General features: G+C 51.4%; 2 protein-coding genes and 2 non-coding genes across 8 annotated transcripts; 1 reads left to right on the plus strand and 3 right to left on the minus strand.

The window, feature by feature from the left end:
- The first annotated feature begins 892 nt into the window (after positions 1-892).
- OST4 (oligosaccharyltransferase complex subunit 4, non-catalytic) lies at positions 893-1906 on the plus strand. Its single transcript, XM_027033397.2, has 2 exons — positions 893-1029; positions 1678-1906. The coding sequence occupies exon 1, from the start codon at positions 893-895 to the stop codon at positions 1004-1006; it is 114 nt and encodes a 37-aa protein (XP_026889198.1). The 3' UTR covers positions 1007-1029; positions 1678-1906.
- On the minus strand, positions 959-21322 carry AGBL5 (AGBL carboxypeptidase 5). Of its 5 annotated transcripts, none has more exons than XM_053201108.1 (17): positions 21123-21322; positions 19969-20109; positions 18360-18619; positions 17946-18117; positions 17463-17626; positions 16722-16899; positions 16298-16476; positions 15413-15869; positions 14758-14927; positions 14290-14425; positions 13424-13626; positions 12582-12796; positions 4822-4977; positions 3641-3753; positions 2675-2805; positions 2198-2318; positions 959-1092 (listed from the first exon to the last, which is right to left on the minus strand). In XM_053201108.1, exons 3-17 carry the CDS (start codon positions 18572-18574, stop codon positions 970-972), a joined length of 2733 nt encoding a protein of 910 aa, XP_053057083.1. In that variant the 5' UTR covers positions 18575-18619; positions 19969-20109; positions 21123-21322; the 3' UTR covers positions 959-969. The 5 variants fall into 5 exon arrangements, with proteins under 5 accessions (XP_053057083.1, XP_014919619.2, XP_053057081.1 ...); XM_015064133.3 differs by lacking the exon at positions 21123-21322 and adding an exon at positions 20543-20835; XM_053201106.1 differs by lacking the exons at positions 19969-20109; positions 21123-21322 and adding an exon at positions 19728-19887.
- Positions 20251-20323, minus strand: TRNAA-AGC (transfer RNA alanine (anticodon AGC)). Its single transcript has one exon. It is a non-coding gene; the product is annotated as a tRNA-Ala (tRNA).
- TRNAY-GUA (transfer RNA tyrosine (anticodon GUA)) lies at positions 20663-20752 on the minus strand. The gene is given in 2 exon segments: positions 20663-20698; positions 20716-20752. It is a non-coding gene; the product is annotated as a tRNA-Tyr (tRNA).
- Positions 21323-23030: the final 1708 nt, after the last annotated feature.

Genomic DNA, 23030 nt, shown 5'->3' on the forward strand with positions numbered 1-23030 from the left:
CACATCCGGGGGGTGATTTCCCACTTGGCCCAAGTCCCACGGTTTGGGTTTTGATTCCGGGAGGGTCCGCCCTATTTCCGACGCCCACCTCCGGGGGTGGGGTGGGGGGAGCGAGCCCGGGGAAGGGAGGCACCGGTCGGATCGCAGGCAGCATCGTTCCCCTGGGCGGGTGTGGGGCAAAAAGGCGGGAGCCGAGGAGAGGAGCCTCCGGCCGCCCCAGCTCTCTCCCTATTCTGCACCGCCTCTAACCGCCCTCTCCGCCGCGGGGGCCAGGGAGGGGATCCTGAGGGCAGGGCCCAAAGGAAGCACCTGGCTGGGCCGAGCCGGGAAGCGGAGGGTGGGCAGCAGCACGGGGGGCCAAGGCAGGAAGCGGGGTCGAAGTCTAGGGGTCAGGCCGAGCCTCTCACCCTACCACGCCGCCGCACCCTCGCCCCGGCCCGCCGTTGGGCTTCGGGGAGGCGGCCACGGCTCTGCCGCGTCCCCTGCTGCGCCAGCTGCGGCCAGCTGCGCTCCGCCCGCCTGTGGCGCGCGCCCGCGGCTCGCCCACCCCCTGCGGCGGGCAGTCCGGCCGCAGCCCCGCCCGAGACCCCGCCCCTGCGAGGCGCCTCGGGGAGCAGGCGAGACGGCGGGGCTAGAGAGCCCGTTCCGGCCAAGCAGCACGGCCGGAAGTGCCTGGTTTGGGCTTGCGCTCGCGCTACCAACTTCCGGGCCGGAACTCCTACCTGGAGCTAGTGCGCAGACCACACCGCGTTGAGCCCAGCTGGTCAGGTGAGAGGTGCGTAAGCGCGCTCAGCGGCGCTTCGGCGGTGGCTGGTCCAGGGGGCGAGAACGGGTCCCGGCCTGGGCGAGGAATGCGCCAGCCCCAGGCTCAGTCCCTCCTCTTCTCCGCAGGATGATCACAGACGTGCAGCTCGCCATCTTCGCCAACATGCTGGGCGTGTCGCTCTTTCTGCTTGTGGTTCTCTATCACTACGTGGCCGTCAACAATCCCAAGAAGCAGGAATGAAAGTGGCGCTTTCTCCGCCCCAGGTAACGGTCCGGGGCTGCAGCGCCCAGCCCCCGGAGAGTGGAGTGGCGAGGCCACGCCAGGGCCTGCAGGGTTCGAAACTTCAAATCAGAAAGTGCCGGGCCAAGCATGATACAGTCCAGAACTGAGCCCCTTTATCCGCACACAGTAGGGAATGCCCTACAGTGCCCCGCCCTTTACCTGCTAGAATGGGGGTGACTTTCCTACTCCTCTGCCCCCGTCTTCGTGCCCAAGTACCCATGCCCAAGTTGGGCCTTTGGGTACTAGGAGACACTGACACAGAGAGGAGTAAAGGTACTGAGGATGCCGTCCAAGTATGAGGATTTGGGCTCTTCACTTAAGGGGGACTTAAGGAGTCCTCACTTCTCCAAGCTTGTTGAGGCTTTTATTTAGGCAGAATTTGGGGGGGAGGGGGAGGCGGGGGGGGGGGGTTGTAAAGATGTAGAATTCTGGAGCAAGAGGCACTGAGTTAGGGTGGCTCCTGTAGACCCAAGCCCTAGACAAGAAAGGTGGGGTAGGGTGGGGAACCTTAAGTGTTGGTCAAAAATGTAAAGGGGGAACAGGATGGATGGGAGTGGATGCCTGAAGGATTTCCCCAGAGGAAAGCTGCAGCATTTTCCTTACCTCGGGTCTTTCCCCCTTTTTTCTAGGGTTCCAGGACATAGGCTGAGGCAAGATGGAGGGTGTGAGGGGCCTTCACACTTCACTTCATCCCTCTACCCATCACAACATACAAAGCAACTACACCTGGATTTTTCCAAACAACTTTTATTTCCTCAAAGTCTTCCTTAACCCTATGGAACAAGAAGCTGCCACTGAGTAGGGCCCAGTATAGGGGCTTTTTCTACTCCCTCCCCCCAATATAAAAATATAGATATATATTTTTTGTGGTCCCAAAATCTTGTGCTGTGGAGGGAGGGATGGGGTAGCAGGTTTCTGCTTTGTGCTGTCTCAAGGTGATGCTCTGGGATGTCTCAGAACAGTGTGGCTGGTATTCACTGTCCGTTCATATAGGAATTATGGTTGTCACATGGAATCAACAGCTGAGGGAGGAGGCTAGCACATTTCTCACTGTGTACCCCATCTTGGGGCTATATCCTGGGCATGGAGGTGGTGGCATCAGACCCGGGGAGAAACAGTGAGTGGGGGTGATTTAGGGACAAAACAAACCTCAGGCTGGCCCAAAGGCCCCCCGCTGTAACGTATCCGGGACTGGGAGTCAGATAGACTACAGGAAATAGGAGAAAAGGCAGGGGCAGAGCGGGGCCGTGGGGGCCCGGCATGAGGCAGCCTGCAACAGAGAAGAGAGAGGAATCAGGCTTGTGAGAACTCTGACAGGGGCTGGACATGAGAGAGGGGAGATGGGTAATGATAGGTGGGTTGAGCACTGCACCTTGGGCTGATGCTGAAATGCGGCGGCTCCTAGGCCTTAGCCCCTAACAAGGAGTTGTTTTCTTGTCCTTTGCAGTGAAGACTGAGGCCATGATGGGAAAAAAATCAGGGACTAGATTCTTAATGAAAGTACCTTTAGTCTTTTGGAGGTCAGAGGGATTAGGGAAGGAAGAAAATGATCCTGAATGTGCACAGAAATGGGAATGAAGGGACAGAAGTGAGAGGTGGGGTGAGGGACTGGACCCGGGTGCTCACCCTGGTGCAGAGCTGGGTCCTGGTTCCGGCTCACTGCTCTCCCTGGTCCGGGGTGTAGGGGATGTGGGGCCCGAAGAGCCTCTCATCCCTCTGCGAGTCGGCGGTGAGCCCCGGCCCAACCTGGGCCTAGCCTGTGTGGATAGGGGGTGGGCTGAGAGGCTGGATTCTTCCATTAACTTTTTTGCTTCTGGGTTTGCTTCTAGAGTTTCCGTGCATAAGAGTGTAGGACAGGGGTCAACACCGGTACTGGGACCTTGAATTTCTGGGCACTGTCCCTAGCTGAGAGGGTAAGGCAGGATAATAGCTAGAGAATTCTTAGGTTCAGTTTATGACTATACACTCTAAGTCATACTTAACTAGGGGAGGCAAAAGGATCTAGCATTTAACCTCCATGGCTGTATTATGGCTGACATCTGGCTGAATAGGGAAGCAGTGTTTGGAAAGAGGTTGGAGAATTGGTGGGTCTCTCAGAGCCTTCTGTGCCTCAGTCCCTGCCAGAGCAGCTTAGGCTTCACGCATCCGGTCTCTGTCTGTACTCAGCTTTAGCCAATTTAACATGAGAAATCTGGACTGAATTGGGAGTTGGTGGCACAGCTGTTCTTAGGAGCAGCAACCAGATGTGTTACCTGGGGAATCCGGGACCCCTCCTGGCGGGAACTCTCCTCGGGCAGGTCTGGGCAGAAAGAGAGGAGAAGCTAAGGGCAGGGGCGGGCAGTGCCAAAGCTAGCAGGCTGAGGTTGGGGTGTATCTGGCAGGGACGCGGGTTGGAAGCAAGCAAGAGACCTGGCTGAGGGATGGGGGTACTGGACAGACAGGCACGGGCACCAGAGCAGCTCTCTGATATGGCCGGGGGAGGTTGTAAAGCAGTGCTGAGCATTTTCCCTCCCACTACCCAGACAAACAGTGCCTTGCTGGGCTCTGTGAGAGTTGTTACACTGGGGTTTGGGGAAGACACAAAAATGTTACCTGCAGTCGTGTCCTGATACAGGGGATCCGAGGTCCAGTCCCTAGCAGCCCTTTCCCAATCACCATGACAGCCTCTGGCTTGTCGCCTGAGGACAGGAATGAGCAGCTGCTCCCTAGGAAACAAAGAAAACTGCTATCAGGGTAGGGAGCCGTGGAGAAGAAGAGGGAACTTCCTTTAGAACAGGGTTTCTCAAAACTGGCAATATTGACATTTTGGGCTGGATGATTCTTTGTTGTGGGGACCTGTCTTGTGCATTGCAGAATGTTTAATAGCCTTTCTGGTCTCTACCTACTAGATGGCATTTCTTCTTCCTCTGTCCCCTCCCCATTGTAACAACCAAAAATGTCTCCAGACCTTGCCACATGTTCCCTAGCGAGTAAAATGGCCCCTGGTTGAGAAGCACGGCATACTCTAGTCGGGTCCAAGGAGTGGAGTAGCAACTTGCAACTTGAGCCACAGCCCATCAAGCTGAACTACTCTGAATTTATAGACTTCAGGGCCTGTCGCATCCAAATGAGTAAGCGCTCAAGGATAAGTCAGTACCCAAGATGATAGACTGACAAGGGCTACCCACTGAAGACCGTTAACAGGTTGGGAGTAGTGGGCTCTGAGGGAGTTAGAGGATGTTGGACTGGAGTCTTAGGAATCATTCCCGTCCAGTCCTTTACACAGCTGGGTGTATAACTTAAAAGGACAGCAGGTGGCCTGGGTTTTATGTGGATGATGCGGTCACACAGCATTTGCTGTGATGACAGGTGAAAGGCCTCTGCCTTTTTTTGTTCTTCGGTTTTGTCTAATGTTGCCCAGTTCCTGGAGTCAGGAAGCTTGAGTAAGTAGCAGGTACTCAGGTTGTTCACCTTTGAGGATTAAGTGAGACAACGTGCTTAGAGCAGTGCCTGCCACATAGATGCTCAAGAAACAATAGCTATTTTATTATACAAAGACATCCATTAACTTCCAGCTTCCTGTACAAGAGCATGGGTGCTTTACGGGTTTAGGATAATCCAGGAGGATAACGGATGCCCCTGGTGTGGAGAGGCCTGCATTAACTTTCTGCATCAAGTCAAGAAAGGAGCTGAAGGGATTGGTTTAAGCCTAGCAGGGAGTCTGGTCTACACCCTGGGTAGTAGGGAAGGAAGGAGGCTGGCCAACCCAGATTTCCGTGGCAGTAGGTACAGACCTGATATGCTGAGTGAGCTGGGGAGTAGGCAGGAGCCCATGTTGTGTGAGGCTGCTGGGCTAGAACTAGCAGGATTTGGGGATGGGGCCAGGCCGCTTGAAGTAGGGCGATGGGTCAGTGGCTGCTGCCGCCGTCTCCTGTCCTGGCTTCGGGGCTCTGAGTGGAAGGGACACAAGGAGATAAAAGGGCAAGTAAGTGAGGCCCTGTCACTCCACTGCCCTGCTGGTTCTCGCACTTGTCATCACACCAGCACTCCTCTCTGGAAGTAAATTTAAGGTGGGTAGAAAGACCTCTGATACTTACTCCGGTTACCCGGGTCACAGCAAGCCCTCATCCGCCTCTCTGTGGCTAACCACCCTGCTCGCTCGCCAGTTCATTCTTCTGGCCGAGAAGTTACTGAGCTTGGCTTCTGAAATAGCTTCCCTAGGTTTCTCCTGCCTCTAACCACTCCTCTTCAACTACTCTTACTGCCCCCAAATGCCAGTGCCCCTCCCCCATTGTACCCTTGGTCCCCTCCTGCTGTGCATACTCCAAACTCCCAAGCTGCTCTGGAGCCCTCTTTCCTGAACTACAGTTCAGTGGTCCACTGGCATTTCTACCTGGCGGTCTCTCATGACCCCAGCAAAACTAATTTTCTTCCATCCTTCCTTTTCTTCTCCTTACCTTGGTGAAAAATGTCCTAGAAACCTGTTTCATCTTCTGACTCCTCCCTCATATTTAGATTTGTGTTTAACCAAATCTAGACAATTCTGCCTCTGCCTTTGCTTGGATTCCTCCTTCATTCTCCCTTGCCATGGCCTGTGTCCAGCTATAGGTCTTTATCTCTCATTCAGGCTTCTGAAAAAAATTCCCCACTTGTCACCCTAGCTTGAATCTGTTCCCTTTTACAGTCCCATCTTTCACACCGGTGCCAGAAATTATTCCAAAACCTAGACCTGATCAAAAGTCATCTGGTTCAGGCAAGGAGGAGATACTGAAGGTCTTTTAAAGGAGAAAGCCTAGGGGCGCCTGGGTGGCTCAGTCAGTTAAACATCCGACTTCGGCTCAGGTCATGGTCTTGCAGTTTGTGGGTTTGAGCCCCACATCAGGCTCTGTGCTGATAGCTCAGACCCTGGAGCGGGCTTCAGATTCTGTGTCTCCCTCTCTGTCCCTCCCTCACTCATGCTCTGTCTGCATCTCTCTCTCTCAAAAATAAATAAACATCAAAAAATAAAGGATAAAGTCTAAACCCTTTACCGTGGCATTCAGAGCTCCGTCCCACTGTGGTTCCAGTCTGCCCATCCTTGGTAGGATGCTGACTTGATCCTTCAAACCCTCTGCTACAGCCCCTGTAGCTGCTAGCTGTGTGGTTCCTCTGCAATGTCCGTTTCCTCTTCTAGTGAAACCTTGAACAACTTAACATGTCCCATCTCAAATGTCACCTCTGTGAAGCCTCCCTGACCATCACAGGTAGAATTGACTGTTCTCCCTTGCTTTATTGTCCTTTGTTCACTTGGCTAGTAATGATTTATGGTTTTTGTCTCAAGAAGCTAGCACATGTCAAGTACTTATAATCATGCCTGGTACATAGTACTCAGTAGTTGTTAACTAGTATTCTGCTTGAAACTGGAATCTCTTGAGGGTAAGGACTTTTCTCCAGTCTATACCAGTCTGTATATCCTGGTGCCTACAAAACTCTGCCTAGAAAACCAGAGACGCTAGTAAAGGTTTTGTTTTCCTGAATAGCAGACACCCACCATAGACCATGGGCTGCTCAATAATCTGAGTCTAAGGACATATGCTTATTCCCCGTGGGGCAGCTCTTTCTGGTCCACTCTGGCTAGAACCTCACCGGTACAAGTTCTGAGAGCAGACGGTGACTGGATGGTGTAGGGAGGCTCTCAGGTTTGGCAGGTCTGTCTCATCACAGAGGGATGGTAGGTGCCAAATGCTCTCAGACTGAATGAGCTATTAAGCTTTGTGGAGCTGAATTCAGTGGAGGTCCCAGGATGCCACTTGGCCTCTAACAAAGTAATGTGTGTTGGATGCAAAATACCTCTAATTCAGGAAGTAGGTGACAATAACTTAATCTTGGCCAGCTATAATGAGCAGTAGTCAGCAGTGACAAGACTACTTCTGGAAATCCCAAACCAAATTTTTAAAAAATTGACACATGAATAAGGAATAGAAGAAAGGGAGAGATTTCAGGACAGAAGCTACTCTAGCTTTGAGGAGTTTGCTGAGGGGCTGGGTACCAATTAGAGTACCAATTAGAGCCAAGAGTCAAAACTAACCAGACCTGTCAATTGTAACTCAATAGTAAACAGGCAACAACAACAAACAGACCTTAGGGTACTAAAGAGGTGATACACAGTGAAAGGACAGAAGTCAGAGACTCATGGCCACAGTCAACCTGAAGCATTACCTACCACCAATGACTCAGAAATACTGTAGAACCTAGCCTTGAGTGATTCTTCAGTAAAACACTGATATCAGGATGATATCCAGATGACAGTGCATAGCAGGCAGAAATGAACTTGATCAAGGATGGAAATAGTGGGTTTCTTGATGATCTGGGTATCTCTACATAGAGGCATGTTGAAATCATGTTAAGGATGAAGCCTTACCCACCCCAGGAAAGGTAAGAAAGAGCAAGTAAGAAAGTGAATGAAAGCCTTTAGGACATTTCTAGGTTGTAGCAAGAAACTGAGCAACACTCAGGAAGGTATGAAGCAGAACAGGCATATGATGTAAAAAATGTCAGTGTGAATGTACATATTATGGGAAAGATACTACAGATACAACTCAAGGATCCTGCCCCTAATGAGAGTTTTAAGGACAGGAGACCAGTCTGGTTTAGGAGAGGCCTAATATGGAAAGGATAAGGCATTTAAAAATAGCGTTTTAACCCTCACTTAAACGATTTTTTTTTTTAAGAGAGCATGAGTGTGCACTGGGGGAGGGTGGGGCAGACAGAGAGAGAGAGAGAGAGAGAGGGAGAGAGAATCCCAAGCAGGCTCCACATTTAGTGCAGAGCCCAATGTAGGGCTCGATCCCACAACCCTGGGATTGTGACCTGAGCTGAAATCAAGTCAGATGCTCAACTGACTGAGCCACCCAGGTGCCCCTTAAAAGACTGTCTTAAAGCCTGGCCAGGCCTCCCTGTAAATTTGGCAATGTGAGCACACAGCCCAATTTCTCATGTTTTGACTTTTGGCCCCTGGTATAATCCAGGCCTACTCAGTTCCCACTGAGACAAAAATTTAAGGGAGGAACCCCAGCTGTTATTTCTTGCTTCTAAGCTATAGAAACAGTGGCTTGAGGCTGAGTGCAGAGTGATATGTGAGTCAGCTGTGCTTCCAGAGGTTGTGAGATTGTATTTTATGGTAATCAACTGTAGATTCCATTTTGGGAGTAGGATAATCCTGGGGCAAAGGTCTGAGGTAGAGCCGGACTGACCTCCCCAGTGTAGGAGTTAGAGTGGTTTATTCTAAAGGTCTCAAAATTTAAAGGAACAGTTACTGACTTGGCACCTTTGAACTGTCCCTACACGGAGCACCCTAGATCGTACTGAATCCCTGGGATAATCACAGACCTGATTTATGCCCTCTAAGGGGTGAAAAGGTCAGACAAGCATTTATTCAGCTCCCAATTTCTTGTCTTTTCCATTCAACAAGTATTCACTGATCATAAATAAATGCAAGGCACCAAGGGAATCAGTAAATGTGTTAGGAGACATTTCCTGCCCTCAAGCTTTAATCTACTCTTAACCACAAAACTTGTTTGCAGTGGGAAAAGTAAAAGTAGTTAGTGATGGTGCTGGAGGCATTCTTCCTCTGTCCTCTGACTCACTTTTCAAAGGAACCTCCACTCACCATCGGACTTCAGCTGCTCTACCAGAAGCAGCCCGTCGGCTGAGCCATGGCATGGCAGAGGCCAGGAAAGAGTTCTAGTAACTACGGATGCAAGTGCCAGAGCTGGGAGGGAGGACGGTGGCTGTGGTGGGATGACAGCTGACAGCCTCCGTTTTTACACTGCCCCCTTGTCTTTTACCCCAGGGTCCCACCAGATAGGCACAGGACCAGGGAATATGTTTCAGTTACTGGGTGAGACTTGCCTGAATCCAGGGCCAGGACTAGGATGTGACACCTAGGGTGCACTCCTGACCCCGAGTCCTGGGCGCCCCACCAGCTTCACCTTAGTCCTATGCCCTACATAACAGACAGGTGGAGCTGGTTGATTTATCCACCCTCACCCCAGCCGGCTTGCCTTCAAGCTCTGTTTTGCACCAGTATCTTGCAGGCTTTCAACTTCCTACTTCCCTGACTCGGTCACTGGATAAGCTCTTCCCGTGAGCTTGCTTTCCTCTGCAGCAACAGCTGCTGCTAACGCTGTGTGCCGTTCTGTGCCTGCCGAACTGGAACTCGGCTACATAACTGGGCAGGTGCTGCTCAGGAGGTGTTTTGCAGCTGGGGCAACTAGGTAAAGAAGCTCCTGGCACTGCGGTCAGGGGGTGGGAGTGGGGTCAAGCTTCCTTGGAGGCTCTTGCAGTCTCCTGTCTCAGGAACATTCCTGTTCACCCTGAGTTGCCTTGCTCGTTGGCCTCCTAAAATGTTCATCCTCCAGTCTTGAGAATAGAACCTGCCAGACTAGTTCCCTAACCTCTGCTTTAAGCTTCTGGCTGGGCTGCCTAGCTCTTTTCTGAAATTTTCTGGATAGCCTGTCTTATGCTCTGTTCTAGCCAATAAAGGATAGTCATGAATTAAGTATACAGTTAAGTGTGATACGATTTTTATACATCAGTGGGAACTTTCTTTTAAATTTACAAGTCAGAAAAAAATCTTTTGTCAGATCACAATCTCAGTTTTGGGTTTGGAAAGTATAGCCGCTTTATAGTTAGGTCTCAGAGATACAGGAGCTGTGTTCTTCCTATGTCAGAAGACAAAGTATGACTAGATGTGGCAGGGGCCAAAGAACCGGATGTGCAGAACCAGGAAACAGCACAAAGCTATAGGACAGATCAACCTGACAAATAAAGCTGCAGGTCCCTATCCTAAGCCGGGACTAGTCTCCAATCCTAGAGTCATATTGGAGACTCTAGGAGATGAAGCGGCAAAAACTGTAGTACCTGGAGTCAAGATTCCAGTGCTCTGACCTTTCACCTCCTTCCAGTATTCCTGTTTGATAGAATTAGTAACCCTCTTCTCAACCCTTTGACTTTAGAGACATAGTTTGTTAGGTCTCACAAGTTTTACTCAAGTCCCCAGGGTGTCTCTTCCTGGCGCCAGCTCCTTTTTTCTGCTTCTTAGCTCATTTACCTGGGGGGACATCGCTTCTCACTTGTTTTACCTGCACCTGCGTATGGCTGATGCCTAGATCCAACCTTGATGTCACCTTTTCTACAGGCTGGCTCTTTTTTCTGCCTGCAGGACATCTCCGTATAGATAGCCCATGACATCCAAGTATGTCTGAAATAGATAAACTCAACACTTTTTCTTCCAAACAATGTCTTAACATCACCACGACTCTCTCCTTTGGCTTGTAACCTTGAAACTCTTAGTTTGCCTCTCTTCCACCATCACTGAATCCTGCTACCTGTTTCTGATGCATATATTTCTCTCTCCTTTCCAGACCCTGGTATAGCCATTAGTTATCTCATTATCAATTACTGTGAGGATTCCCCTCCCCCCACCTACCCAATACATACAGTTCACAGGCCACTCTGGCATAAATCTCTCGTTCCCACCATTTTCTGAAGCACACAATCGTTGTCCTATGTCTCAGTTAACTTATCATCTTTGTTTTCCAGACATTTCAACTTCTTCCTCCAACCTCTCTCCACCTAATTTCTGTGCTGAAGGGCTTGGCCCTTTGCACCAGCTAGGTCTGTCTGCTTCTTGTCCTCTCTGCGCAGCAGCACTGGCCCTGGCTACCACTCTCATCTCTGGAATGTTTTTGTCAAGCCATATGCTACCATCCATTCTTCAAAATCCTCGCTCAACTGAACATTCTTTGGCTACTTACTCTTGAGTGTTCTATGACGGTGGCTCCCCAAGTGCCCTGTGTTTACGAGTGTGTGCTTTTATGTTGTTCACTGTCCTGTGTCCCCTATTAAATTTAAAGTCAGCCAACCAGGAAGTATTTAGTACTGAATATGCACCTTTTCTCTTCGTTATTTGGGGAAGTAACAAAGACACAGAATACATGTCTCTCACTGACAGAGCTTCATACAGCACTCTGCATGGGGTGGGGTGGGGACGATAATAAAATACGAACGAAAAACTGCTTAGAATCCTCCAGTGAGGACCTGGGCCTAGAGAAGACTCTTTCCTATTTCTCTTTTGTAGTCAGGGAAGGGGAATTTAGGACGCTGACATTCCTTCCCAGGAGCTATGAGTGAAGAGGTATGAGAGGCTGACAAAAAGGAAAAAAACAGAAAGAAAAAAGGAAAAGAAATTAGAGGAAGTCTGAATAATGATTAGTGAATAACTTTGCTACTTAATATTAAGCTATGAAATCTTGGACAAGTCGCCCTTAAACAGCCTCAGTTTTCTCATCAGAGAAATGGAAATACCATCCACCCCACAGGGTCCTTGTGAGGACTAAATGAAATATATATATGTGATACTGTTTTGTTCGCTGTTTAATGCTATTTAAATACGTGGCATTATTATTTTAATACTCTCCTTCAAACAACGCTGTACAAAAGCATCCTCTCCAAATGAAGGGAGAATCTCAAAGAATGGGGCTCGGTAACTGTGTTGCTTATGAGGGATAAACGGTCTTACTGGTCAAAGCTGCTAAGGACCAATGCTCCCTCCCCTGTGGCTGCTCCAGCGGGTGCAGTCAGGTTCCCACAGCCACTGACCCAGGGCATGCCTCTGGGTCCCTACCAGGGAGTGCTAATGAGGAGTGCGGCCTGAAGACCCCCAGCCTCTTAGTTCCAGCTTACAAGCCTCCAAACTCTGGCAGGATGTCTCCAGCCCAGAGGCCACGTACAATACTGCTTTGAGGTTTCGTGTATTTCTGGAAGTGGCACTACAACAATCTCCCCCCACCCAAGTCTGAGTCACCCCCAAGGAATGGCTCCATGGTCTCTTCCTCTTCTTTGTCCCTAAAAGCCCATCTGTTTCTGGTATACCTCTGAACTCAGAATCTCTCATCAGGCAGGGTCTCATCAAGCCAACCCCAGGGGTATTGATGCACAGTTGAGCAGCTGTGGTGACTGCTGGGAGGGGCCAGACTGTTGTGTTGTAAGCCACCAACAGAAGCTGTCTGTACTTGTTCCGTTTTTCTCTGGAAGACTTAGAATCCTTCTGACACCGCTTTCTGAACAGGCTCTGAAGCCAGGAACAGTTTCATCCCATAGAGACCTTGGATAGGATTCTCCATCTCTACGGTGCTACAATTTGCGTTGTGAGGACATTTCCTTACACTGCTCCTAACAAGACAGTCTGACACCATTCCTGACATGGAGGCTCCACATTTCAGTGTGGCCCTGTTGCAGCTAGTGTTTTGTTCTTGGAAATCCCGCTGCTTCCCAGCATGTGCTGAAGCCCAGGTACCCAGGACTCCCGCCTGTGCCACACACAGTACTGCTCTGGGGCTCATGGCGCAGGGAACACCAAGGTCGCAGGAGAGGCTGCAGATTCTGCTATAAACTACTTTTATTGATTCACCCCTTGGTCCCAGCCAAGAGTGTGTATCTTCAAGCTCTCATTTCCCCCAGCAATTCCCCAAACAACTGAACACCTGTTGCAGGGGCTCCCAGACTGGCTTACCTCTGACGGGGCCCAGCACCCGGTGGCTGACCTTTTGAGTGCTAGAGCCCAGGCCTGGCAGCCCTGTGGGCCGACTGCCATGAAAAGGAAAGCTGGGGGAGTTCTTCATCTGTGGAGAGTTTTGCTGGCTGCTGCTGCTGCCACCAGCACTTGTGCCAGTGCTAAAACTGCGTGCACGGCTCAAGGGATTTTCAGAGCAGGAAACAGGCAAGCCGCTGCAAAGAAGCAAGGAGATGCCAGTTAGCCCTGGGCTGGGGAGGTTGTGTCCCAAGGCTTTCCCTGAGGTCTGATGCTCAGGAAAGCTTCACCTTGGGTGAAAAAGGCAAAGGCGCTCACTGCAAGGGAAAAGGGAGGGATCTGTGTCCACAGATGGGGTATCTAACCTGGGCCATACCAGCTGATCTCAGGATGCCTGGGAGCCCTTGTTCGCAAATACATGCTCCTGCAGAAAACATACTAAGGGCTGCGGGGCTGTCTCGGAGCAGCTTAACTTAGTGAATTCCCCCCTTATTCCCTTGGACCTCTTGGTCATTCCCAACGCCTGGAAACTGAGACCTGCCCTTACCCCCACCACAATTAAATTTAATTTTGTGCCGGGCTCTGGAGCAGGGAATCCCCTGGCCTGGTTTCCAGATGCCTAGGAAGTCTGTAGCTCCAGGGAAGAGGGAAGAGGATCCCATTTTCAAAAAAATGTACTAATCTTACCAATTTTAACTTGCTCTGAAAATACTCACCATGTGGTCCTTTTGGATAGGGGAGGAACACAAACCCCTTGGAACTCCTTGCTCTAAAGCCCTGTTCCACTTTCATACCCTTTCCTCCTTCCACCCTGTGGGTCTTACTTGTTACTTTTGGGTGGAGTTCGAGAGCCTCTCTTCTTGTTGACACCCACGTTCACAGTGCTGCTCAGGCCGCGGCTGCTGCGCACGTGTTTTAGCATCCAGGCGCGGAGGTTTGTGAGGCTGCTGTGCTCTGACAGTACAATTCGGGGCCATGGATTGCATTCTGCCATGTCCAGAGCTGCAACGGCCATAGCTCGTCCCACCTGTGGGGTAGTCCAGTTTGGCTCAGCATCTGGGACTTCCAACCCAGGCTGCTATGTTGGGGAGGGGGTTGCACAGCACAGTGGAAGGGGAGGCCCGGCCCCAAATTTCCTCAGCGGGCAGGCTATATTTTGTGCCAGGGCTATTTATCTCGGCAGATTTAAAGCCGTTCCCTAAACCGTTGCTCATTTTGGGACCCTCATCCTTTATGGGCAAGAGCAAGTGGGCTTTCTGGCTGGCACCAGGAAGGCATTCTCCCAGCAGGAGAAGGCATTTCAATCTCTTCTATAACCTGCAGCTCTTTCTCCTTCTCTCGCGTGCTCTAGGACCCTGGGGTCCTCAAAGACCACTGCAGAGGTGGTGCTTTTAAGCCTAGGTAGGAGTGAACAAACCCAATAGAAGGAAGAAGACCAGCTTAAGACGCAAAGAATCTGACTCAGATGTGCTGGGGATTCTCTGTGGTATGAGGTCAGAAATAGTGCCTACTCATCGTCCCAATCCCATCAGAGTCAGGGGCCTGCCCCTATGCTAACTGCAGAAAATAACCACAGCGGTGAGATGGTGACGGTGGTAAGCCTCTCTTCAGAGGGCCTTAGGCAGCAGGAGTGAAGACCATTCCAGACTTTGGGGTTCCCCTCTTCCCCAGGTATCCCCTGTATTCATACCTGTTCAAACAGTTCCACAGTGTATCTGGAGGGGAAAGCCGGCGGGGGAGGGGGGCTGGCCCGCCCGTTGTCATGGCAGGCGGCAGGGATGCTGTTAACTGAGCGTCCGGTGTTGTAGTTGCATTCAAGTGTGTAGCTAAGACACAGAGACCTTTATTAGTGTCCTGCCTGGAAAAATCAGGACAGAACCATGGGGGACAGCCTAGGTGGTCTAAGAAATAATCACTTGGAAAACAGTGGATACAAACAAAGTGCTAATCCTTAGGAACTAGCAATTGACCTCGGCACTATATCATGTACCCGAGAAGTCCCGAAAAGTCAGACTCTCAGGCCAAAGACAGTAATGCTAATGGTGAGCCTGTCTTTTGAGAAGATTTGGGCCGTCCCTTGCCCCTCAAACAACTTAGACTGGGTATTGTTTTCTTTAAGGAAGTTACTTCATCAGCTATATCCCAGTTTCCCCCCAACCTGTGGATTATCCCTGAGGCTTTGTAGATTGCAACCCGGCCGCTTCCCTCCTTAGACTGGCCATCTCTGCGGTCTCGGGCATACATGTTCTTCTCTGAGAAATTGCAACCCTGGAAGTCGAAGTGTGCTGAGTTCAAGGAGATGAGCTTTGGATACAGCATGTTTTCCACCTGTGTGAGGGAGGAAAAAGGCAATTCAGGAGAGACAGACAGAAAGAAGGAATGGGCAAGGAAGAGATGGCAAGCAGGGGGCCATGTGACTAAATACATGGCAGATACCATGTTTTTTGAAAATGTCACTGTGTGCTTGACCTTATTTCCAGGTGTTGGAAAGGTACAGTTCTATCTCTTTTTAAGCTCTTAGCTTCGTCTCTCCCACAATGCAAACTTTTCCTTTTCCCCTGATTTCCCAAACTGTAGAATAAACCCCACGATGCTGACAGCTTGGTCTTCGTTCAAAGGTCATGATGTAAAGACTGAGACACAAAGCCCCAGTGCCATCCCCCTTTGGCCCTTTGAAGCTTGTTTGGAGGTGGAATACCTCTTGCAGCCACAGGCCTTCCTGTCACAAGACCACCTTCCCTTTGTCCTTGGCCTAACCTGTATCTCCTGACCTGCGACACTTCCCACACTCACGTGGCACTCTGGATTCCTACCTGGGTGCTCTCATCACTAAAGCTGTTTCCATACATGAAGCAGCCCCTTTTGGAAGCATGTCCGTGCAGGTCCACATAGTAAGCGACGCCACTCTCTTTAGGGGGGATGGTGTTGGGGGCCGGCTGCTCAACCTCAGCGGACCGTTGTGGCATAATCCACACACCGCTGGGCTTCTGTTCTGCCGACTCGGTCTGTGTCCAGCCTTCAGGGTCATCCCCGTCAGACGCGTGCCCAAGGTGAGCTTCATTTTGGATATTGTTGGTTTTCTCAAGGTCAGAAAGGGGAGCATCAGGAGGGAGATGGGGACTGTGCTGGTGCTCAGAGGGACCCTGGGAGTTCAGTCTGGAGTGCACGTGGTGGTAGAGAAGCACAGCTTTGGCCCCGTAGATGGCTGGGTGCAGGACTGCATCGGGCTTCAGGTACTGACGGTTCAGGTTCACTCCACGCGAGTCTGTGCTATAGGAAAACAGAGACTGAAGCAGAGTCTAGAGCGCTGAGCCGGTGAAGGAGACATGAGAGTAGATGAAAGGGGGCCTGGGGGAGACTGACTTGCAAAATGAGAGGCCCAGGTTGCATTAGTAAGGAAAGGATTGAGAACAGGCCCTCTCCTTGGTGGGCTGTCCCCCCGACCACAGAGACTAAGCACGGCTCCCTCTACCCAGATGGACCTGCGGTTATTCTAACTCTGCTCCTTCCAGAGAGCGCCGCTAGATGTGCCACATTCCTTCTCTGGTCCCTGGACAACGAGATGGGCTTGCCCTTGTTCGGGTACAAGAGGACTGGGAATGCAGGAGAAGTTAAAGGAGAGGCTGATAGTATTTCACGGAGGTGGAGGACACGAAGGGGACCGGGAACAATCCTGACAGGCTGGGGAGGCTGCTTACCGGTAGTGGCCCCGGACCACACCGTCGGGGTTCAACATGGGAATCAGCTTAAAGACAAAGAGGCGACGCAGGGTTTGGGCCCGGGGGTCATCAGGTCGAAGGATGAAGTCCAGAAAGCCATTGAAGACAAAGCTAGATGGAGTCTCCCCAGGGTGTACCCTACTGCTTAAGAAGAATATCTGAGGTGGAGAGGAGAGCGGTCATTAGGCCAGTTACCTGGTATGTCCTCTCTAACAGTAAATGGGGGGCGGGCAGGAAGAGCCACTGCATTTGCAGCTGGCTGAGTCTGCAGGTGGAGCTGGGAGCAGCCCTGCTTGCCTCCGAATGCGGCCACGACTCCCAGAGGTAACATGGCCTTAAGCTATCCACAGGGCTTGGAGCTACGGAAAGGCCATGGTGCTACCTTTATGCTGTTCCCACTCACCCTCTTGCCTGTGAAACGGAAGGGTCGGGGGGTGCCAGTATCAGGAAATAGCTGCTCTAGACGGGGCTCTCGATCTTCTCGAAGCCCATGGCAGGAAGTGATCGTTAACAGATCTACACGAAGTCCATCCAAAGAATAGCAAAGGATCTCACGGTGGTAATAAATGGTGTCCAGGGGGCTATGGGGATAAAAACGATTAAGCCATGAGAAGTCCCTAAAATCCTAGCAAGAGGTGAGCCTCATCCCCAGCCTAGGATTTGTAGGATCTGGTCTTTCACGCTAACCTTTGGGGCCTTAGAGTCCCTCAGAGTGTTAAAAGAGGCTGAGGATTTGGGTCGTCTGAATTAGTAGAATGCAGAATACAAGACGGGATGAACTTATTGTTTTCTCCCCAGTTTATGGCTCTCTACTATGTGATGACTTCGTACACAGACTCACCCTCTGCCGGGACAGAAAAAAAGGTGTGTTGGGCAATGGCGGGGCTAAGTTCTGGGCAACTGATGGGAGCCGGGATATTAAGAGGCTTGAACTGGGCAGATGGGTGAGTAGAATGCAGGTAGCGGTAGGCTAAGGTCATGGTCACACAGAAACATATTGGTCAAAGGTACCCAAAGTCCCACACTCTGCACAGAAAAAGAGCGGGTGACATTTTGGTTCGGGGCTCCTGGGGCAAGTTCCAGAAGTAGCAGAGGTGGTGTCCGGTCGAGGACTGGGTGGCAGGAGTAAGGACGGGGTTGGCACCTGCTATGGGTAGGGTGGTTCTCCAGAAAGCGCTGGTCTAGCTGGTTTAGCAAGTCCTGGCAGTCACTGTAGGAGAAGGGGTAGCAGAAGGCGAAGAAGGTGGTGGCCCCACGGCCCTCCACGAAACGGTGGACAAAGGATAACACAAACTGCGTCTCTGTCATCTGAGGAGCAGAGGAGGAAGAGGGAGGGGCTGTTGGTGTGAGAACTAAGATCCTATTGGGATCGCCAAGAACCGACCTTACACCCTCAACACTATGCCCGACTTCCCTCCCTCTGGGACTTTCCATATGACAGTTGGCTCCTTCTGGGCTTCCTGAAGCAGGGGCTTATCTTGGACTCCAGCTAGCACTAGAGGGAAAGCTGATACCAAAACCTGGCGTCCCACCTGCCTGGTACTCTGTATTGAGGGTAACTCCTCTCTTCTTTCCCTCTTCTGCTTTTAGCACCCAAGTCTGTCTTTCTCCCTCATGGAGAACTTACCTCAAAGGTGGGCCGATCTCGAATGCGTTCCCAGCGTGGCCGGGTGGGGAGTGTGCGCACAAAGGGGGCCATGCCCTGGGAGTATAGCTTGCTTTGCTTATTCATGTTCATAATGTTGATCTTGATGAGTTTCCCTGGAGTTCCTCCCCGGACACTGAAGTAGAACCATGACCTGAGGGCCAGAGGAGGAGGAATAGGTCATTATATACTGAGGGCTGGAGACAGGCTACGTGAAACAGCTGGAGCGAGCAAGATTGGGAAAGGCCTGTTCGGTACAGAGGAGGCGAGGGAGGAGGGGAGGGAGAGGAAGGGTACTGACGGTATGAACAGTAAGACAGCGAAATGAGCCTGGATTTGGGGCCTTGGCCACCTCCTCTCTTGTCCTTCTTCCACGCTCCCCTCTTTCCCCCTTACCTGTTCCCATTCTCAAACTCCGTTTCAGCACAGTCTGGTCGGGTCCACACGTTGAACTCGTAGTCAGGAGAAGAGGCGATGCTACTGGTGGGGGCTGATGCCCCACCTGCTGCTCCTTCCCCGTCACTAGACACAGATTCCACCTTCTCCACGTGGGCTAGGTTCCCTGAATCAAAGCGAGAACTGAACAGCAATCCCCCACAGCGCAGCTCCATGGTGAGGCTGGGAAAGCATCCTCCTGCCCACTCTGGCCCTGAGAGCTGGGGGAGAGTGGGGGGTGCGTAGGAAGAAGGAAGAAAAATGAAAACAAGGTTTTTGGGTATCTCCTGATCAATGAAAGCTCTTCTTAGGAAATGCCCTAAGAAACAAGAGGCTCTTTCCACCTCAGAAAAGGCAGAAGTGGCCTTCTAGCAAAGGCTAAGAGAAAGCAGTTGTCTAACGCCACACAAAGCGCTAGAACTGACCTAAAAGGACCCCATTTTACTACATCTTGGCTTACCCAAAATGAAGTACTCCATGGCTTAACTAATGTTGAGAAACGCTAGAGTCCAAGCTTTTTTGCAAAAGACTAGAGAATAGCATTGGAGAGGTCAGATTTCTCAAACCTACCCAGATACACCCACCACAGCACGTGGCCGTCTTGAAAAACGGGCCGTTCTGGATCTCTCGTTCCTAGACTGGCTCCCCGATCTCCAGCAGAGCAGAGCAGCGGAGAGAGCCAAGATTCTAAGTTTAAATGGGCAGCTGCTTCTCTCCACTCCTCTGTCCTCACAAGTCCTGACCAGGCATTCGTCTGTGGCTCCCCTGAACCCTTGGAAGGTCTAGTTCTTCCTTTTTTGTCACTACCCTATGCCTAGAAAACGGTGGCCTTTGCCAAGTCAAAAGAAACAAGGCAGAAGCCACCTGCTCACCTGGAAACTGTAGCTCAATGCCAGTTAGGGCATGGGTCTGTCTCCAGCCCCCTCCCGCCCTGCAAAGCACTGGAGTCCCTGAAAAGGCTACGCTGGCAATAGTTGTGGGTAAGTGATGGGTATGCTGAGCACCTCTAAAAACGTGGCTGGTAGAGACCCACGTGGGGGTAGGGGGTGATTCTCGACCCTCGACTCTGACAGACCCTCACCTCACACCGACCGAGCTCGCCCTGGGCAGGGCGGGGTTCGGAGGCATGAATGGACGACAGGGTCTCACACTCGGGGCAGGGACTGGGGGGGGTCAGAGGTGCGGGCGTGGGAGTGGGGCGGGGGGGGGGGTCGGCCGGGCCGGGCCGTGGGGCGGGGTGGCATTCCAGAGGGGCTCCGGGCTGAAAGGGGCTGAGAAGGGGGCGGGGCCGGGGCCGGCGGGGCCCGCGCTCCACGCAGCGCCCCTCACCTCTCTCGGGGCCGGCGATCCCGCTCTCTCTCCCGCTAGCGAGGCGCCACCTCGGGCCCCGGCACCCGGGTCCTCCACCCAGGACCCAAACAAAACCCGAGCGCCGCGGTGCCGGGACCCCGCTCTGCCAGGAAACAAGAAGTCTTTCGCCTATTGGCCGCTGGTACAGCTGGCTACCCGCCCAGTAAGGCTCGCTGCCATTGGTCAGCACGCAGGGGTTCCCTCGCACGTTAGCGGGTACCTGAGCCAGTGGCTTTTGGGGGCTCGGCGGGCAGATCCGGCCAGAGGGTTCTACCGGGGTCTTCTCAGAAGACGGTTAACCGCCTGCCCGCTGGGAGGAGGGCAAGACAAAAGTGACCAAGAAATAAACCGGAAGACTCACCTGCAAAATAAAAGGACGATGTGCGAAGCTAATCATTGCGCACGGCGCTCTTCTGTGTATTACAAAATACCTTCCTGGGTCAGCGGATCTCCCGCCCTTCAGGAATCCTCTGATACTGATACAGGGGGCAAAAAGCCTCAGTGGAGGATGCGGGCATCGATCCCGCTACCTCTCGCATGCTAAGCGAGCGCTCTACCATTTGAGCTAATCCCCCGCCTGCTGCCGCCTCTCTTCCTTTTGCCTTACAGGCTGTTCTAGGCTGGCCGCTGACCCGAGGACCGACCGTAATTCAAAACCTTTATCTAGTAGTGTACAGGGGGATCGTGGGCAAGATTTTTAAAAGCAGGCATATAATAATCACACGTAAGCAATAGTAATAATATATCTTCGCATTTAACACAGAAGAGGGTTGGATCGTACACTGATTACTTACGGCACATGTGTTTCACCGAACATCTGCTGTGCTCCTGCAAATCCACAGCGGGCCTCTGAGTGAAACTTTCTCCCTACGACTTGATTGGCTCGAGTTGGAAGCTAAAAAGATTGTACGAAGTCCTTCGAGCCGGAATCGAACCAGCGACCTAAGGATTGCCGCAACTCGTACCACTACAGTCCTCCGCTCTACCAACTGAGCTATCGAAGGCTCCGCTCTTTCTGATGCCTGCCAATTCCTCCCTAATGCTTACCAACGCCACATTACTCTGACAAGATCTAGATTTGGGGGAAAGCTCCCCACCCCGCTTTATAAAAGGAGCTCTCCTGCCGAGTCCCTCCAAGCCGCACAGAAACAAAGGAAGCCGGAAACAAGTTCGGGCAAAGAACCTGCTTCCCAACTCTGGACAAAGGCAATGGGCAATACACTTACCTTCCATTTCCGTTTTTTTACAAAACAAACAAACAAAAAAACCACATCTCCTCACCCCCCGTGGCTTTTATAGGATTGAGGACGCTTTGAGATCCTGCTCGCAACCTTGGGCCGCTGGGCGCATTTCCCGTGCGCGGCGGGCACGCACATGTGCTCTGCAGTTGCAAGGCGCAAGTCCAGTTTGCAAAGCCGAGGGCTTACTTTGGCTATTTGCTCCAGATTTTCCCTTCGGTGTCTTGGGGGCGCCGGTAAAATCCTACTGCTCTCCTGATGTGAAGGACATTCATTAGGTCAGTTAACCAACGTTTTGTCAGGATTTATTCGTTCTGGCTGGAGCATGAAACATACAAACCACAGAGCTGTTCGCTGTGTGCAGGACAGCGCACCGTCCCGCCGCGCAGAAAGCCTGCGATTCCCGCCTGGCCGCAGGCGCGGAGGGGGCCCTGGGCGAGGCCAAGTCCACCCGTCCGCCCCTGCCCCTATCTCGTCACACCTCCGCGCCTCTTTCCAAGGGCCTGGAATGCCAGCCTACAATCCTTTGCCCACCAGAATTTCCTGGGGTTTTGAAACCAACCTAAAACCCAACTCCCCTACAAAGCCTTGCTTGGTGGTCTGGCGGAGTGCCTGGGTGGGAAGACCTGGACCATTTCCAGCTCTGCGGCCTGGGCTACCTGGAGTCACAGTCGCCCCGGGCAAATCCAGGTCCAGTGATGGTTTTAGGACCCGTTGCAGCCCTACACTTTAAATCCGAGGTCTCTGATGTCACTGAGCACACAGGGCTTTCACTCTTGCGCCCACCCACGAAGCAGGAGGTTAACAATCTCCCCACCGATTTCTTAGTTTAGCTTCATTCTGCTGCTCCAAATGCTACCACTGTGTCCGAGAGTGTTAATTTGGGCAGTTTTCTTGGCTCAGTCTTTAGTGTGCCCATTGACTCTCTTTCTTGAGGGGAAGGATGCTGGTAAACCGAACTTTTTTTTAAGACGAGATTCCCATAACATACAATGAACCGTTTTAAAGTATGACTTCGTGCATTCACAGTATTATGCAAATTATCATTTCTCTCTAGTTTCAAAACTTATTTTTTTCATCACCCTAGAAGAACATCCTGTACTCTTTAAGTAATCATTCCCCACCACCACTCCCCCACTCCCTGACTGGCGCCCCTGCCCAGGCAACCACTAACCTGCTTTTTCTCTATGGCTTTGCCTATTCTGGAGATCCCATATAAGAGAAATAATAAAATATGTGACCTTTTGTGCCCGATTTCTTCCACTTGTCATAATGTTTTTGAGACTCTTCCGGGTTGTGTTACGTGTCAGCACCTTCTCCCTTTTGGTGGTTGCATAATATTCCATTGTATCACTATACCATTTTGTTTATCCATCTATCGATGGACATTTGGGCTGTTCCCACCTTTTAACTTTCATGAATGACAGTGCTATAAACATTCATGTACAAGTTTCTGTGTGGATATGTGTTTTTATCTTGGGTGTACAGGAGTGACATTGCTGGGGTTTGTGGTAATTATATGTTTAACTCTTTGAGGAACCACCAAATTTTTTCCACACTGACTGAACCATTTTATATTCCCACTAGCAATGTAGGAGGGTTCTAATTTCTCCACATCCTTGCCAACGCTCTTCTGGATACTTTTATTATAGCCCATTTTCAACAAATTGAGCTCCATTATAAGCATTTTCCTATGTCCTTAGAGAGTCTTTGAAATCATCGTTTGAACAGGCAGGCACGCCCGTCTCCGTGGGAAACGCTCCACCCCAGGGGTGATGGCATTTGAGAAGGGACTGGCAATGCTACAGGTGAGTCTAGCGACGCCATGCTTTGGGGAAGTCAGACCACCCATTAAGCTGACCTGCTGTAAAGCTGGCGCTATAGGTACACATCCAGAAACGTGCTTTAAGCCTTTTGGGAAGAAGTGTTTCAAATGAGCCATGTACCAGAACTCGCAGGCCCATACAGGAGTTGGTAAGAGATTGACAAAAGATAACCATACTCAAACTGCCCTTCGTTTTTTGGGGCACGTTATCTGTAGAAC

This window comes from Acinonyx jubatus, chromosome A3 (assembly GCF_027475565.1).
Source record: "Acinonyx jubatus isolate Ajub_Pintada_27869175 chromosome A3, VMU_Ajub_asm_v1.0, whole genome shotgun sequence".
NCBI lineage: Eukaryota > Metazoa > Chordata > Mammalia > Carnivora > Felidae > Acinonyx > Acinonyx jubatus.